General features: G+C 36.3%; 1 protein-coding gene across 2 annotated transcripts in view; it reads right to left on the bottom strand.

The window, feature by feature from the left end:
• The window catches only part of NBDY (negative regulator of P-body association), a 146,000-nt gene extending 131,577 nt beyond the window's left edge, over positions 1-14,423 (bottom strand). The window contains exons 1-2 of one of the 2 annotated variants that reach the window (XR_006710979.1): positions 14,065-14,423; positions 12,197-12,315 (exon numbers count right to left, since the gene is read on the bottom strand). Coding sequence is in view for 1 of the 2 variants with exons in the window: in XM_045472138.1 (XP_045328094.1) it covers positions 14,093-14,299 (207 nt within the window). In the remaining variant the exon portion in view is untranslated. The remainder of the gene's footprint in view (positions 1-12,196; positions 12,316-14,064) is intronic. The other variant, XM_045472138.1, reaches the window with a different exon arrangement.
• Positions 14,424-18,827: the final 4,404 nt, after the last annotated feature.

Here is an 18,827-nt window from a genome sequence, read left to right as displayed (position 1 = left end):
ACATGGATGGAACTGGAGAGTATTATGGTAAATGAAGTAAGGCAGGCAGAGAAAGACAGATACCCTATGTCTTCACTCATAATTGGATCCTGAGAAACTTTACAGAAGACCTTGGGAGAGGGGAAGGGGGAAGAAAAACGTTACAGAGAGGGAAGGAGACAAACCGTAAGAGACTCTTAAATACTGATAACAAACTGAGGATTGATGGGGGTTGGGGGGGAGGGGAAAGTGGGTGATGGGCATTGAGGAGGGCACCTGTGAGGATGAACACTGGGTGTTGTATGGAAACCAATTTGACCATAAATTATATTTATATAATAAAATAAAAATAAAAATAAAATAAAAAAGTGCTCATGCACAGTGAAGGAAACAATCACAAAATTAAAATGACATATATGATAAATGATTAGTATCCAAAATATATAAAGAACTTAGAAAACCAACACCCAAACAATAAATAACCTAATTAAAACATGGACAGAAGAAATGTAAAGACATTTCAACAAAAAAGACATGTTGATGGCCACCAGACACATGAAGAGATGCTCAACATCACTCATCGTCAAGGAAATGCAAATCAAAGCCACAAGGCGCTATTACCTTACACCTGTCAGAATGGCAAAAACAAAAACACAAGAAAGAAGTGTTAGCAAGAATATGCAGAAAAAGGAATACTTATGTGCTCTGTGTGAATGCAAACTGGGATAGCCACTGTGGAAAGAGTATGGAGGCTCCTCAAAAAATTAAAAATAGAATTATCATGAGATCCAGTAATTTCTCTATTGAGTATTTACTGAAAGAATATGAAAACACTGTCTTGAAAAAGACATATGCACTCATAGGTTTACTGCACCATTATTTACAATAGCCAATATGGAAGCAACCCAAGCATGTATCAATTGATGAACGGATAAAGAAGATGTGGTGTATTTACAAAACGGATTATTGCTCAGCTGTAAAAAGGAATGAATTCTTGCCATTTGCAAGGACATGGATGAAGCTAGAGTGTAAGGTTAAGTGAAATAAGTCAATGAGAGAAAGGCAAGTACCATATAATTTCACTCATGTGTATGTTAACAAATAAAATGAACAAACAAGGGAAAAAAATAGACGAACAACAAACTAGACTATTAACTATAGAAAACAAACAGAGGGTAGGTTGATGGGGGAATAGATGAAACAGTTGAAGGTGATTAAGAACACACTCATCTTGATGATCACTGAATAATGTATAGAATTTTTCAATCACTATATTATACACCTGGACTACATTAACATTGTATGTGAATTATATTGGAATTAGAAAAATAATAAGATTAAAAAACATTATGAATTAGCTTCATAGAATAAAGTATTTGAAATAATTACAAAATAATAAAGTAATACAGGAAGGTCCTTATGTAATGAAATGGAAAAAACTGGCTAACCTTACAGAAAAATGTACCTAAAGGAGACTGTGTATGTGAAGGTGCTGAAAAAACCTTTCTGAGAGAGACAAATAGGCAGACTAATAAATACTCTGAGGCAAAAAAATATATATATATATAATGGTAGAATTACGGTAGAATAGACATGAGAACTCCATTTAATGATGAACATATCTATAAATAGTTAAAGTAGACAAAAAATATGCTACCAGTCGTAAAATATAATTCCACCCATTTCCAAAAAAAGTGTTTCCTAAGGGAAAAGGGAAAAGGGAAAAGTACCCGCCTAGTTATCCATATCACAAAAGGGTATCAAAGCCTTGCATTCTGCAATCTCCTGAACAGCATTTTGTAACAAGAAATTAAGAGCTAAAGTTATAGAACAAATCGACACCATGTGCCTCCTGATATAATACACTGAGAACAAAACATCATTCCAGTGATGTTCCTTGACAAAAGCACATAAGCTGAATGTAATCATGAGGAAACACCACACAAACTGAACTTGAAGGACATTCTATAAAATAACCATGTTACCATCTTCAAAACTAATTTTTTTTTCTACACAAAGAAAATCTAAGAAACGACTGCAGATTAAAGGAAACTAAAATAAGCCAGGCAGAGAAAGACAGATATCATGTCTGAGAACAAACTAAGGGTAGATGGGGCATGGGGGAGAGGGGAAAGTGAGTGATGGGCAGGGAGGAGAGCACTGGGTGTTGTATGGAAACCAATTTGACAAATTATATTTTAAAAATAAAATAAATTAAAATACATACTTCAAAAAGTTAAAAAAAACAAACATGACAGCTCAATGCAACATGATTATGAATTGGACCCTGGACCAGATTCTTCATGATTTTTTAATAAATGGCATTTACTGGCATAATTGGTGAAAAATGAGTATGGTCTTAGGAAACACAGACTGAAGTACATAGGATTCATAAGGCAACTTACCATCAAATGGTTCAGAAAAAATATATTTATGTATTTGTTATGATGCATATGTATATAAATATGTAAATAGAACTATAAATATAAGCAATCAGTTTCTGGTTTTTTTAGTAATTATTTATTTTTAGAGAGAGAGAGTGTTAAGGAGGGGAGAGGCAAAGAGAGGGGGGCAGTGGATCCGACTTGGGCTTTTTGCTGACAGCAGAGAGCCTGATGTGGGGCTCAAACTCACAAACTATGTGATCATGACCTGAGCTGAAGTCAAACACTCAACCAACTGAGCCACCCAGGTGCCCCATTTCTTGATACTTACTCAAAGGAGGTGAAAAATTATGTCCACACAGAAATCTTCACATAGGTATTTATAGCCGCTTTATTCATAATTGCCAAATCTTAGATGCAACCAAGGTGTCATTCAGTAGGTGAATGGATAAACTGGTACATTCAAACAATGGAATGTTATTCTAAAAAGAAATGAGCTACCAAGCCCTGAAAAGACATGGAGGAACCTTATGTGCATATTACTAATGGAAAGAAACCAACTTGAAAGGCTATATACTGTATGATTCCAACTGCTAACATTCTGAAAAAGTAAAACTATGAAACAGTAAAAAGATCAGTGGTTGCCAGAGGTTTAGAGGGAGGGATGAATAGGCAGAATAAAGAGGCCTTTCAAGGCAGTGTAAATACTCTGTATGATACCATAATGAGAGTACATACCATTATTCATTTTTCCAAGCCCACAGAATGTTCAATGCCAAGATTGAACAATAATGTAACTATGGACTTTGGGTGATTATTGTATGCCAATGTAGTTTCATTAATTGTGACAACTATACCATTCTTGTAGGGAATGTTGATAATAGGGAAGTCTATGTACTATGGGGCAGTAGATATATGAGAAATCTCTCTGTGTTTTTCTCAATTTTGCTGTGAACTTAAAACTACTCTTAAAATAATCTGTAAAAAACATCAGCAAACTTAGCATCATCAATAATGAATGTGACAAACTGGTATTTTGTGCTTCCTGATGTGATGCAAGCACATAGCATCACCTATGTAGTCTTCTTGCTAAAAGTGCTTAATCATGGGGAAACATGTGGCACAATGCAGGACAATTGCCTGGACTCATCAGAAATGTCAGTATTTTGAAAATTTTAAAAATTTTGTGGCACATATGCGGACAATTGTGGCACATATGCAGGACAATTGCCTGGACTCATCAGAAATGTCAATATTTGGGAAATTTTAAAAATTTTAATTTTCTAATCCTCATTAAGAAAGGATGAGGAAGTGCTATTCTAGATTTAAAAAGATTAAAAGGGCATGACAACTAAATACAGTATAGGATCCTTGACTGGATCCTGTATCAAAAAAAAATAAAAAGTTTTAAAGGGTATTGTTAGGGTAATTGGGAAACTTGGGGACAATATGTTTGATAACAGAATTATATCAGTATTAAGTTTCTCTGAGTGTAATAAAAGCAATGCCCTTGTTCTTAAGACATACTGAAGTGTTTAGGGCTTAAGTGCCATAATATCTGCAAGTTGCTTCCAAATGTTTCAGCAAATATATATAAATTTATATATAAAATTATATAAAATATATATTAATACATAATGACATAAAGCAAATCTCAACAAATACTAAATAAACAGTATCATATAAACCATGTTCTGCCCTTTCCTGTCTCTCCCTCTCTTAAAATAAACATTAAAAAAAGATTATATGTAGCAAAATAAACAATGGATAGATCTACCTGAAGGATGTCTTTTGACTTTTCTGAAGAGTTGAAATTTTACAATTAAAAAAAACTGGTGAAGAAAATGTCTGTACTAAGTACAATTAAATGAAAAGAATAACATGTTATTTTTCTTGTTTCTTGAGATAGGCCTGGATTGCGATGCATTTTCCTCTCAGGACTGCCTTCGCTGCAACCCAAAGCGTTTGGATTGTTGTATTTTCATTTTCGTTTGTTTCCATATATTTTTTAATTTCTTCTCTAATGGCCTGGTTGACCCACTCATTCGTTAGTAGGGTGTTCTTTAACCTCCATGCTTTTGGAGGTTTTCCAGACTTTTTCCTGTGGTTGATTTCAAGCTTCATAGCATTGTGGTCTGAAAGTATGCATGGTATAATTTCAACTCTTGTATACTTATGACGGGTTGTTTTGTGACCCAGTATATGATCTACCTTGGAGAATGTTCCATGTGCACTCGAGAAGAAAGTATATTGTTGCTTTGGGATGCAGAGTTCTAAATACATGTCAAGTCCATCTGATCCAATGTATCATTCAGGGCCCTTGTTTCTTTATTGACCATGTGTCTAGATGATCTATCCATTTCTGTAAGTGGAGTGTTAAAGTCCCCTGCAATTACCACATTCTTATCAATAAGGTTGCTTATGTTTATGAGTAATTGTTTTATATATTTGGGGGCTCCTGTATTCGGCGCATAGACATTTATAATTGTTAGCTCTTCCTGATGGATAGACCCTGTAATGATTATATAATGCCCTTCTTCATCTCTTGTTACAGCTTTAATTGAAAGTCTAGTTTGTCTGATATAAGTATGGCTACTCCAGCTTTCTTTTGGCTTCCAGTAGCATGATAAATATTTCTCCATCCCCTCACTCTCAATCTAAAGGTGTCCTCAGATCTAAAATGAGTCTCTTGTAGACAGCAAATAGATGGGTCTTGTTTTTTTATCCATTCTGATACCCTATGTCTTTTGGTTGGCGCATTTAATCCATTTACATTCAGTGTTATTATAGAAAGATACGGGTTTAGAGTCATTGTGATGTCTGTATGATTTATGCTTGCAGTGATGTCTCTGGTACTTTGTCTCACAGGATCCCCCTCAGGATCTCTTGTAGGGCTGGTTTAGTGGTGACAAATTCCTTCAGTTTTTGTTTGTTTGGGAAGACCTTTATCTCTCCTTCTATTCTAAATGACAGACTTGCCGGATAAAGGATTCTCGGCTGCATATTTTTTCTGTTCATCACATTGAAGATCTTGTGCCAATCCTTTCTGGCCTGCCAAGTTTCAAAAGAGAGATCAGTCACGAGTCTTATAGGTCTCCCTTTATATGTTAGGGCACGTTTACCCCTTGCTGCTTTCAGAATTTTCTCTTTATCCTTGTCTTTTGCCAGTTTCACTATGATATGTCGTTCAGAAGATCGATCAAGTTACGTCTGAAGGGAGTTCTCTGTGCCTCTTGGATTTCAATGCCTTTTTCCTTCCCCAGTTCAGGGAAGTTCTCAGCTATTATTTCTTCAAGTACCCCTTCAGCACCTTTCCTTCTCTCTTCCTCCTCTGGGATACCAATTATGCGTATATTATTTCTTTTTAGTGTATCACTTAATTCCCTAATTTCCCCCTCATACTCCTGGATTTTTTTATCTCTCTTTCTCTCAGCTTCCTCTTTTTCCATAACTTTTTCTTCTAGTTCACCTATTCTCTCCTCTGCCTCTTCAATCCGAGCTGTTGTCGTTTCCATTTTGTTTTGCATTTCGCTTAAAGCGCTTTTCAGCTCCTCGTGACTGTTCCTGAGTCCCTTGATCTCTGTAGCAAGAGATTCTCCGCTGTCCTCTATACTGTTTTCAAGCCCAGGGATTAATTTTATGACTATTATTCTAAATTCACTTTCTGTTATATTATTTAAATCCTTTTTGATCAGTTCATTAGCTGTTGTTATTTCCTGGAGATTCTTCTGAGGGGAATTCTTCCGCTTGGTCATTTTGGATAGTCCCTGGCGTGGTGAGGACCTGCAGGGCACTTCCCCTGTGCTGTGGTGTATAACTGGAGTTGGTGGGCAGAGCCACAGTCAGACCTGATGTCTGCCCCCAGCCCACCGCTGGGGCCACAGTCAGACTGGTGTGTGCCTTCTCTTCCCCTCTCCTAGGGGTGGGATTCACTGTGGGGTGGCATGGCCCGTCTGGGCTACTTGCACACTGCCAGGCTTGTGGTGCTTGGGATCTGGGGTATTAGCTGGGGTGGGTAGGCAAGGTGCATGGGGGCAGGAGGGGCAGGCTTAGCTCGCTTCTCCTTAGGTGATCCACTTCAGGAGGGGCCCTGTGGCAGCGGGAGGGAGTCAGACCCGCTACCGAAGGTGTGGCTCCGCAAGAGCACAGCGTTGGGTGTTTGCACGGAGCAAGCAAGTTCCCGGGCAGGAACTGGTTCCCTTTGGGATTTTGGCTGGCAGATGGGCGAGGGAGATGGCGCTGGCGAGCGCCTTTGTTCCCTGCCAAACTGAGCTCTGTAGTCCCAGGGCTCAGCAATTCTACCTCCCTTTGTCCTCCAGCCCTCCTGCTTTCCAAGCAGAGCTGTTAACCTATGACCTCCCAGATGCTAAGTCGCACTTGCTGTGGGAACACACTCCGTCCGGCCCCTCCGCTTTTGCAAGCCAGACTCTGGGGCTCTGCTTGGCCGGCAGGCTGCCCCTCCGCCCCGGCTCCCTCCCGCCAGTCCGTGCAGCACGCACCGCCTCTCCACCCTTCCTACCCTTTTCCGTGAGCCTCTCGTCTGTGCTTGGCTCCGGAAACTCCGTTCTGCTAGTCTTCTGGTGGTTTTCTGGGTTAGTTAGGCAGGTATAGGTGGAATCTAAGTGATCAGCAGGACGCGCGGTGAGCCCAGCATCCTCCTACGCTGCCATCTTCCCCAAGAATAACATGTTAAACAACAACAACAACAAAAAACATGTACCGATGTTTTGTTTCCTAAATACCATCTCCCTCTCAATGAGACAGGGAATAAAAGACAAGCCTAAAAGTAAGGAAGTAAGAAAATGCTGATGTCAAAGTATGTATCAGAACTATGGGAGCACATCAAATGGACAGAGGAGCCAGCCTGAATGGGCTGTCATTGGTTAAGTCTGGGATAATTTGAACATTAAAATAAATAATGGTAGCAATAAGATATTCATGAAATAAAGTAAAAATGAAGGTGTCCAAAATAAGGTCAATAAGTAAACAAACAGAGAATAAAACTCTTCCTTAAAATAGAATACAAATTTATAAACATAGTAAAAATGATGGAGTTTAAAAATTCCCATCTTGCAGCCATCATACTAATTCAGTCAAGAATTATCAATGGATATTAAAGTCAGTGGACTTTAGTTTGATGAGGAACAAAATGTTTACACAGTTTCAAAGTATTCTCAGCAAAATTATTAACTACAAACAGGAAAATGCTGGGGCACCTGTGTGGTTCAGTTGGTTGAGCATCTGAATCTTGATTTCCACTCAGGTCATGATCCCTGGATCGTGTGATTGAGCCCTGCTTAAGATCCTCTCTCTTTCTCCTTTTGCCTCTCTCCCCCACTCACGTGCTCATGTTCTCTCTCTCAAATTTTTTTATAAAAGAGGAAAATGGTAACTTTAGAGTGGATTTATCTAGCAAACATCATTTTGACCAAGTAATCAAGATTAACATCACTTTTAAGGGGTCAAATCAGCATCATGTGCCACTGATCTGATGCCCTGAGAATAATACAACATTACTTCTCTGGTATTCCTGCCAAAATGCATAATCCAAATATAATAGTGAAGAAAAGGCACACAAACTTAAACTGAAGGACAATATACAAACTAGTTGTCCTATATTTTTAAAAATTGCCAATAGTTATGAAAGGAAAAAAAAAAAGGACTGAACTGTTCCAGATTAAAGAAAACTGAAGAGACACAACAACTAAATGCAATGCATCATCTTGGATTGAAACTTCAACCAAGAAATGAAAATAAATATAAGAAACAATATTGGGACAATTGGTCAAATTTGAATATGGCCTAGATAATATGGGAACACCATTTTAAACTATACTACAAAGCTATAGTAATCAAAATAGTATTTTTCTGGCATAAAAACAACACATAGACCAACAGAACAGAATGGAGAGCCCAGAAATAAGCCCCCACTTATATGGTCAATACATATATTTGACAAGGGAGCCAAGAGTACTCAATGGAGAAAAGATAGTCTGTTCAATAAATGATGCTGGGAAAACTGGGTATTAATATAAAAAAATGAAACTGAAACCCTATCTTACTTATACCACTCACAGAAATTAATTCAAAATTGACTAAAGACTTAAAGCTAAGACCTGAAACCATAAAACCCTTGGGAAAAAAAAAACAGGGAAAAAAGCTCTTTGACATTGGAATTTGCAATGGTTTTATGGATTTGACACTCAAAGCACAAGCAACAAAAGCAAGAAGTAAACAAGTTGTGACTACATCAAACTAAAAAGCTTCTGCACAGCAAAAGAATAAAAAGGCAAACTATAGAATGGGGAAAAAACATCTGCAAACCATGTATTCAATAAGGAGTTAATATCCAAAATATGTAAGAAACTTATACAGCTCAATAGAAGAAAATTAATAATCCAACTTACTAAGATGCAAATGACCTGAATTGAATTTTTTCCCAACAAAATATGCAAATGGCTAATAGGCACATTAAAAGGTGTTCAACATCACTAATCATCAGGAAATGCAAATCAAAACCATAGTTTGAAAAACAAAATGAACAAAAAAAACCCCAAAACCACAGCAATATATCTCCCACACTTGTTAGAATGGGTATTATAAAAAAGACAAGAGATAACAAATGCTGGTGAAGATGTGGAGAAAAGGGAACCCTCGTACATTGTTGATGGGAATGTACACTGGTACATCTATTATGTAAAATAGCATGGAGGTTCTTCAAAAAATTAAAATTGGGACTACCATATGATCCAGCAATTGCACTTCAAGTATATATCTAAAGGAAATAAAATCACTAATCTTGAAGAAACATCTGCACCCCTATGTTCACTGCATCATTATTTATAACTAAGACATGGCAACAACCTAAGTCTCCACTGACAGATGAACAGGTTTCATTTCCAACACATTTCATTTCCAACACATTGGATAAAACTTGAGGGCATTATACTAACTGAAATAAGTCAAAGAAAAACACTGAGTGATCTCATTTATACATAGAATCTAAACAAACAATTTGTTTCCAACACATTGGATAAAACTTGAGGGCATTATACTAACTGAAATAAGTCAAAGAAAAACACTGAGTGATCTCATTTATACATAGAATCTAAACAAACAAACAAACTCATAAATACAGAGTAGATTGGTAGTTTCCACAGGTGGGAGGGTGGGAAAAATGGATGACAGTGGTCAAAGGGTATAGATTCTCAGTTATAACATGAATAATAGCTCTGGGTATCTAATATACAGCATGATGTACATTATACTATAGTTAATAGTATAGTTATATATACTTATGCAATTGTATAGTATAGTTATTGTAGTTAATACCACAATATTGTAGTTAATACTATATTTAGTATTGTAGTTAATACTATATTGTATTAATACAATATACAAATACAAAATACAATCAATACAAAATACAATATAATATTGTAGTTAATACTATAGTCTAGTGACTATAATTAACAAAATTGTATACTTAGAAGTCGTGGAGAATAGATATTAAAAGTTTTCATCATACACTCACAAAATGGTTACTGTGTGAGATAACTGTGTGAAACCTTATTGTGGCAATTATTTTGTAATATATAGATACAGCAAATCATCATATTATACACCTGAAATCTACCACAACATTGTATGTCAAACATATTTCAATAAAGCAAGACAAAAAAGAACTATAATACAGCTTGCATTGTCCACTTGAAATATGTGTTCTCCCAAATTCATCTCTTTTCCATTGTTTATAAATGGATAATCTTGACAATAAAGGTATATGAAACACATAAAAATTAGAACATTGTCAATTTCTATTTTGACACATGTAGTGAGGTTATGTAAGGTTATGTATAACCTTACGTAAGGTCATCTTTCTGAAGAAATATGCACTGACGTATTTACAGGTACTGAAGTATTTACCAGTCAAGAAGCATGATATCTAGAAGTTATTCTTAAATAGTTCAGAGGAAGAGGGAGAAAGGCAGAAAAGGAGAGGTAGGGGAGAGGAGAAGGGGGGGAGGAAAAAAGGAAGGGAGAAGGAGAAGAGGTATGAGAGGGAGAAATAGAGAATGAAAAACCAAGTATGGGAAAATATTAATTGGTGAATCTGGGTTAAGGGTATATGGGAGTTCTTTGTAATATTCTCAAAATTTTTTAAAGTGTAAAATGAGATCAAAATGAAAAGTTTTAAAAAACAAAAATATAGTAGGTTAAGCGTCTGACTTCAGCTCAGATTTGAGCCCCTCATCGGGCTCCATGCTGACAGCTCAGAACCTGGAGCCTGCTTTGGAATCCTTGTCTCCCTCTCTCTCTGCCCTCCCCCGCTCACACTCTGTCTCTCTCTCTCAAAAATAAATAAACATTACAACAAATTTTTTAAAACATAAATATATGTATCAGGAATAACTCCATCATTGAATAGCATGCACATGCATTTCTATGTATGTAATGAAAGAAAAAGTTTTATATGGCCAAATGTGTTGAAATGAGAAGCTGGTATATAATTTTGCTTTGTCTTATAAGAAAGATAAAAAAAAAAACTTTAAAGAAGAAAACCAGATGAAGTTAACTGTAATTGGACTAATGATTTCACAATATGATTTTTAAAAAATAGACTCATGTTTGTAAATTAAACAACTCATGAGTCAAAACAGAAATGAGGGAAATTATAATTGAATGATAGTAAAATACATATATAAATCTGTGAAATTCTGAAGTTGTACAGAGTGGAAGATTTATAATCATAAATTCTTATTTTAGAAAAGAAGATTGAAAATTACTGGGTAAAGGTCCAAATAAATAAATTAGAAAATTAGCAAGTAAAAAAGGTAATAATAAAGATAAAAGCAAAAATTATTAAAGTAGGAAACAAAGTATTCAATGGTGAGGCCTGATGAAACCAAAAGCAGGAAACAGATTAGAAAACTAATTATTGTAATTTGTCACATGGTCACACTGTCATATTAATGGAGAAAAAACTCCATATTCATTCAGAATTAAAGCTCTCAGCATACTAAGAATAGAAACAAACTGCCTTATCCTGAAGAAGCAAATCTACTAAAAATGGTGAAACATTTATAGAATTCCCCTGTAAATTCAAAAGCAAGGTAAGAAAATCTCCTATTGCTACTATTTCTCATTGTACTGAAAGTCCTAACCAGCACAGTAAGACAAGCTAAAAAACAAATATTGAAAGAAAGAAACTGCCATTATTCACAACATAGCTAATAGACAATCTAAAAGAATCTATAAATTATCAGAACAAAACTCAGAGAATCTGTAGCATATAAAATCAATATGTAAAAATATCAATCATGTTCCCATTTACCAGCAAAAATCAGAAAATGTGGTTTTAAAAATACATTTCAGGGATGCCTGGGTGGCTCAGTCAGTTAAGCATCCGACCTCAGCTCAGATCTGATCTCACCAGTCCTGAGTTCAAGCTCCACAACGGGCTCTGTGCTGACAGCTCAGAGCCTGAAGCCTGCTTCAGATTCTGTGTCTCTTGCTCTCTTTGACCCTGCCCCCACTTGTACTCTGTGTCTCTCTCTCTCAAAAATAAATAAACATTAAAAAAAAACTTAAATACATTTCACACTAACAACAAAAACTATAAGGTAAATTAGGAGTGAATTTAACAAAGCAGCTTATAAATTACATTATTATTATATGGTATGTATGGTTTTATAAAATGTAGAAAGTAGTTTCAACTTTACCATTTTGTGCTAGCTTTGTTTTTTGTTTGGCTATTTATTTTTACAACTCTTATTCCTCTTCCTCCCTTAATAAGTTTTTGGTAAAGAAAGTACCTTAAAAAACACAATTACCTGGTGTAGGACATCAGAAATATCAGGGCAGCATTGTCAATAGTCTTCATCATCTTCACAGGGTGAACCATTTTATGAATGCACCAAGGAAATGGAGTCATTCTGCAATCCCTCAGAGACTAAAAGATAGTAAAATAAGGTAAAATTATTTCCTCTGTTTTTGGACGTTTCTTTCCCCTGGCCTCCTCAAGTCCTTATGTTCCACCGTGCTCCCATTTCTATTATATATTCCTGTAAAACAATTATATAGATCATATTAGAAGGGGTCTATTGCAAATTAAGAGTGTGGATTCTAGAAGCCCCTTAGAACAGTGTCTGGCACATAAAAAATGTTCAGTAAATATATGCTATATTACAATTTTCAATGATTTGAATCACTAGATGAAATTATGTAGCTCTTGCAGTTTTTTCCCTGCACAACATCCTTGGTTTTCTACATGAGCACTGCTATCCCTATGCCCTAACCTCTACCAGCACTACCCTTTTGTACATTGAGGTAAAAATGATGGAAATCAGAGTGTAAAGGAATGACTGGATGATGCTTTCAAGCAAAAAAGCTCATTCTTTTTCTATGCACTGTTACCAAGTCCCAGGTCCAGAGCCTCCTTGGTTGCCACTGTTATCCTAGCATTTATAGACTTATTTATTCAAGTATCTGTTTCACTCCAACTATGTACCAGGCACTATGCCTTGCTCATCCATTCCCTACAGCCCCCAGCACAATGCCTTGTCCATTGCAAGAGTTCCATAAGGGTTTACTGTATGAATGAAAAAAGGATGCCCTGCTTCCTTTGGATTACAAGGACCTGTGAGCCTTGGGTCAGATTTGGTTTTATTTTTTGCATTCCATAAAGTCTTCTAAATAGAAGACTGTTTCTCTGATGGTAAAAACTGGATTCCTAAAATATATCACTTGATTGAAAATCTTCAATGGTTACCACTGCTTTTAGATTAAACTGCATACTCCTTAGCGTAACATTCAAGGCCTTGCAACACTCTATTGCACTTCCAAGTCCTTCTTTCTCAAAGATTCAGAATTACACCCAAGCTTTTCCCATAAGCCCACTTTGGGACTTTTGTCCTGAAAACACCAGGCCTGAAAAGCATTCTCTCCCCTTCCACATGCCAGATGTCACTCATCCTTTAAAGAACCACCCAAATTTCCCCTTTCCTTTTTGATGGGTCATGATTACTACCAAGCAGAATGACTTTGTCCATCCTGGGTGATCCCTGCATACCTTGAACAAGCAAACATTATGGCCCTTGGGTTTAACTTACCATACTGTTTTTTTGTTTGTTTGTTTGTTTTTACTTATTAAATTTTCCTGCTACATACAGAGAAACCCACTCCTGAAGACACTTCAAAATACCCTCCGTTAGCACAGGAATTGAGCCTGTTAGCATAGGAATGAGGCCTTCCATATGTTGTTACTGATCTTGAACCAAGGATTTTCTTTTCAATGGAAAAGTTTCAAATATACACAAAAGTAGTAGAACAGTATAATGAATTTCCATGTATACATCACCCAGTTATCATCAACTCATGAACATTTTGTTTGTAACTCCCACTTCCTCCCCACTGAATTACTTTTAAACATCAAGAGATTTAAATCTATTTCTTAAAAAAAATAACAATTATCACAGCTAAAATATCAAAAATAATTTACTTAATGTCATTCAATATCCATAATTTTGCCCAAGCATATTTTGTGAAAGAGCTACTCAATGCCAGTATGGTTTTTGTTTGTTTACTGTGTTTTTCTATTATGAAATCATGGGAATAGAGAAAAGGGGAAGGAGATCTGGGAAAGTGCATAATTAAGTTGCAAAGAGCCTGGATGTCCCAGATGAGAAGGAAAGAATCTGACCTGGTTTGGGTGGGAGAAGTACATTCTACTACTTCTCCGGAGGAGGAGGGTGCGACTTCAGGCCGGGTGATGCAGGAGAAGGTGCAGAGGGAAGAGTGGTACTACCTCCGTTGGGGGTTCCCTCTGGATAATCCCACCGTGGAGCTAGGAGGCAGCGCTTTTTTGGAGGCCTGGTTTCCCGCGTGTTTCCAGGTGGGAGCGTGGATCTCCCGGAGAAACAAGGTTGGTCACCCATAAGGATTCTTAGGACAGGGCGTCAGCTCTCTGTGGTGGGCCCCGCGAGGCTGAGACCTGAGATGGCGGCGGGTCCCCTCCAGGCACAGAGCTTCCTCCGGGTTTCGCGCTTACCGTATTTCCTGTATCCTGAAACGCATATCCCTTCTCCGCCTCCGCCCTCCCCTCCTTACTCCACCCTATTTTAACGTTCTATAAGGGTGGGTCTTAAAAAGACATGTATATTTAACATATAATGTTTTACCACCGTCCGTCCCCCTAAATGTAACTAAATCTATGTTCTGTGTTACACAATCTATGCAATTTTAAGATTAGAAGAAATCCAGGTTTATTTCTAATTGGTAAACTCTGCATAGATTGTGGAAAGGCGCGGAAGGGTGGAGTGGGGGGTAAGGGGCGCAGGTGGCGGGAGGGGGAGAACAAAGACATTATTGAAAAGCTAAGGGCTTTACTACCGAGTTGCAGCTATGTAACACAGAGCCATTAAACTACCTAGGACAGTTTGAAAAGCAATTGCAAACATGGTAGTTGACTAAAGTGCAAAATAGCACACTAGCATTAAACATAGTAATTGAATGTGGAAAATAAATTCGCCATATGTCTTAGAATGTAGGGTTACATTTTTCTTCATATTTTAACAAATTAGAAATCTCTGAAGGCTTACTTTTTAAAATGTCTAATGATTTTTAATGTTTCAACATCTATAAAATCTCAGTTAATAAATCTAAATCTCGATGGAATGCCATACTTTAATGGGCAAAGTTTTTGTTTTCTTAGAGTTATGGAAAATAATAATTCATCTTACTACTGGTGTATTATATAAAATGATATATGGTAATAAGATATATGATATATATATGACTTATGGTAAGAAATGGGTGTGATATGGCTTAGAAGAAAAGGCTACTGGAACTTCTTAGACCTTCAGCATTCACATCCATTCCCCTTTGGCTATGTACAAAATAGACCACGGTTTTACAGCACTGTCCTCAGTGTTTTTTAATGGAAAGAGTTCAATCCTTAATGTCAAAATAGAACTGACTTTTAAAATACTCTGTTACTTACAAGCCCTGTGATATTTAAGTAGCCGATTAAACATTTAGAGCTATGGTTTCCAGGAAATAGTAATTTCTTCCTTGTAGAACTATTGCCATAATTAGGGATCATGCATTTAAAGTACTTATTAACCATGATTGCCTCTCATTTCCACCATCACTACCTTCCTCTAAGTACCAGTGCAGCCCTTTACACAAACTAGATACTCAGTAAATGTTTAGGAAATAAGTGCCCCTGTGGTTTTCTACCAGATGCCACTAATAAAAATATTGTAGCAGTGGGTTAGTGAAAACATGTGAAGGGAAATTAAGAGAAACAATGCTCTAGATTTAGAAAAGTAGTTGAGACTAGACTTAACAGATGTGGGAGTCACTAACATAGACCTGGTAGTTGATGTCATGGGAATAGATGGTATCCTCAAGAGAAAATATAGAGGAAAAAGGAAGTGAGCTAAAGACAGAATACTGTGTAATTATAGACAGAAGACGAATAAACTGCTGCAAAGCCTGAGAAACAGTGGCTAAAGTCAGAGGAAAGGATTCTAATTTAGGGTTACTCACTCTTGGCACTATTGACATTTGAGGCCAGATCACTCTTTGTGGTGGGGGACTGCCCTGTGCATTGTAGGATGTTTAGCAGTATATCAACATACATCAGTAGCACCTCCATACCACTCCCAACTGTGAAAAACAAATATGTCTCCAGACGCTCCCAAATGTCCCTCAGAAGGCAAAATCATCCCCTCTTAGAACCATTGGTTTATCCCAACCCTCCAAACTTGCTCCTTCCCTAGTCTTCTTTATTTCAGTGAATGTTATCCCTTCTACCCATTTGAATAAGTCAAACCTTACTGTTATTTTTTTGTACTGCAGAATATTTTATTACCTGCAAGATGAAAGACTTTAAGAGTAAAAGTTGAAATTAAGTTGTTTTATAGCTATAGTTTTAGTAAATTAAGATAAACATTGCCCATTTTAGTAAAATGACAGGAATTAAAAATTATATCAAATCCAGGTGTGTTTGATTTATGGTAAACATTTGACTTGTGAAAACAGTTCCAACTTAAGCTGCTGCCGTCAACCTGGACTATTTATACCTCAACTGGATTTATTTATTTTTATTTTTAATTGTGGTAAAAAATCACAAAGTTTATCATTTTTATCATTTTTAAATGTATAGTTTAGTTGTGTTAAGTATATTCACAGTGTTGTACAACCAATCTCCAGAATTTTTTCATACTCATTAAACAGTGCCTTCCCGTTTTCCCCTTTCCCCAGTCCTTGGTAACCACCATTGTACTCCCACTGGATTTTTGTTTGTTTTTGTTATGTTAAAATGGAAAACCAAAGCCTTTTACAGCTAGGTTTCAAAATGACCTTTACCCATCATTTTTTCCAAGTTAAGCTTTTGTTTTGTTTTGTTTTGTTTTGTTTTGTTTTGTTTTGTTTTGTTTTTAACACAGATGAAATAGGTGAATGTGAATCATAAAACCAGAAGAGGGCACTGTTAGGCTAAAGGGCTATCAAACCAGAGTTGAGAAGTGTTATAGATCTGAATTTGTTTCATAATTTTAAGTGCTCAAAAGACAACAACAGAGGAGAAATGACAGTCTCTTCTATAAATGTTGCTCAGAAAACAGGGCAGACAGCCACGTGAAAAACAATGAAATTGGATCACTGTTTTCCAGCATACACAAAAATTCACTCAAAATGGATTAAAGACTTGAATGTAAGACCATAAGCCATAATAATCCTAGAAGAAAATATAGACAGTAAGCTCCTTGACATCACTCTTGGCAATATTTTTTTAAATCTGGCTCCAAAGACAATGGCAGCAAAAGCAAAAATAAGCAAATGGGACTACATCAAACTAAGAAGCTTCTGCATAGTAAAGGAAACTGTCAACAAAATAAAAAAGGCAATATACTTAATGGAAGAAAATATTTATAAACTGTATACCTGGTAAGGGGCCAATATCCAAAATATATACAGAACACATACAATTCAATAACAAAAAAAAATCTGATTAAAAAATGGACATAAGATAGGAATAGATTTTTTTTTCCCAAAGAAGACATGCAGAAGGTCAATAGGCTCATGAAAAGATTGTCAATAGCAGTCATTACCAGGGAAATGCAAACAAAACCACAATGAGATGTCCCCTCACACTTGTTAGAATGGCTGTGATCAAAAAGATCATAGTGTTGGTGAGAATGTGGAGAAAAGAGAACCCTTGTGCACTGTTGGTGGGAATGTAAATTGGTGCAATCACTATGGAAAACAGTATGGAGGTTCCTGAAAAAATTGAAAATAGAACTACCATATGATCCAGCAATTCCACTTATGGGTATTTATGCAAAGGAAAAAAAAATAATAACTCAAAAAGATATATGCACCCCATGTTCATTGCAACATTATTCACATAATAGCCAAGGTATAGAAACAACCTAAGTGTCCAAAACAATGGATAAGTGGATAAAGAAGATGTGGTACATTCACACACACACACACACACACACACACACACACACACAGGCATATGACTCAACCATGAAAAATCATGAAATATTGCTATTTGTGACAATACAGATGGACCTAGAGGGTATTATGCTAACTGAAGTAAGACAGAGAAAGACAAATACCATATTATTTCATTTACATGTGGAGTAAACAAAAAAATGAACAAAGCAAAGCAAAACAAAACTCACAGATACAGAGAATAGATTGGTGGTTGCCAAAAGGCAGGGATTTGGGCAGTGAGTAAAATGAGTGAAGAGGATCAAGAGGTACAAATGTTTAATTATAAAATAAATAGGTCATGGGGATGTGATATACAGCATAGTGAATATAGTGAATAATATTGTATTGGAATTTGAAATATGCTAAGAAAGTAAATCATAAAGTTTCCTATTACAAGAAAAAAACTTGGAATTTTATATGGTGACACACAGTAACTAGACTTACTATGGTGATAATTTTTCAATGCATACAAATGTTGAAATATTGTGTTGTACAGCTGAAAATAATAGGATGCTGTATATCTAGTATACTTCAGTCAAAAAATAACAATAGAGAACAAAACTGAACCACCTCTGCATGATAGCGGTCTGTTTTCATTTAGGGTTTTTTAAATTGGAGAGTTGGTTGATTAATAGTGATTTCTTTTGGAAATTGACTTTCAGCTCAAGGCCAAGAAATTTCCCCTTACATGTACAAATATAAAGGACTTCTCTAAGCTTCACTTTTTTCAGATGACATGATATCATACATGGAAAACCCGATAGACTCCACCCAAAGTCTGCTAGAACTGATACACGAATTCAGCAAAGTCACAGGATACAAAATCAATGTACAGAAATCAGTTGCATTCTTATACACTAATAATGAAGCAACAGAAAGACAAATAAAGAAACTGATCCCATTCACAATTGCACCAAGAAGCATAAAATACCTAGGAATAAACCTAACCAAAGG

The sequence above is a fragment of the Leopardus geoffroyi genome, chromosome X (assembly GCF_018350155.1).
Source record: "Leopardus geoffroyi isolate Oge1 chromosome X, O.geoffroyi_Oge1_pat1.0, whole genome shotgun sequence".
Taxonomy (NCBI): Eukaryota; Metazoa; Chordata; class Mammalia; order Carnivora; family Felidae; genus Leopardus; species Leopardus geoffroyi.
The sequence above is the reverse complement of the archived record's forward strand: the minus strand, read 5'-3'. Positions and strand labels throughout refer to the sequence as shown.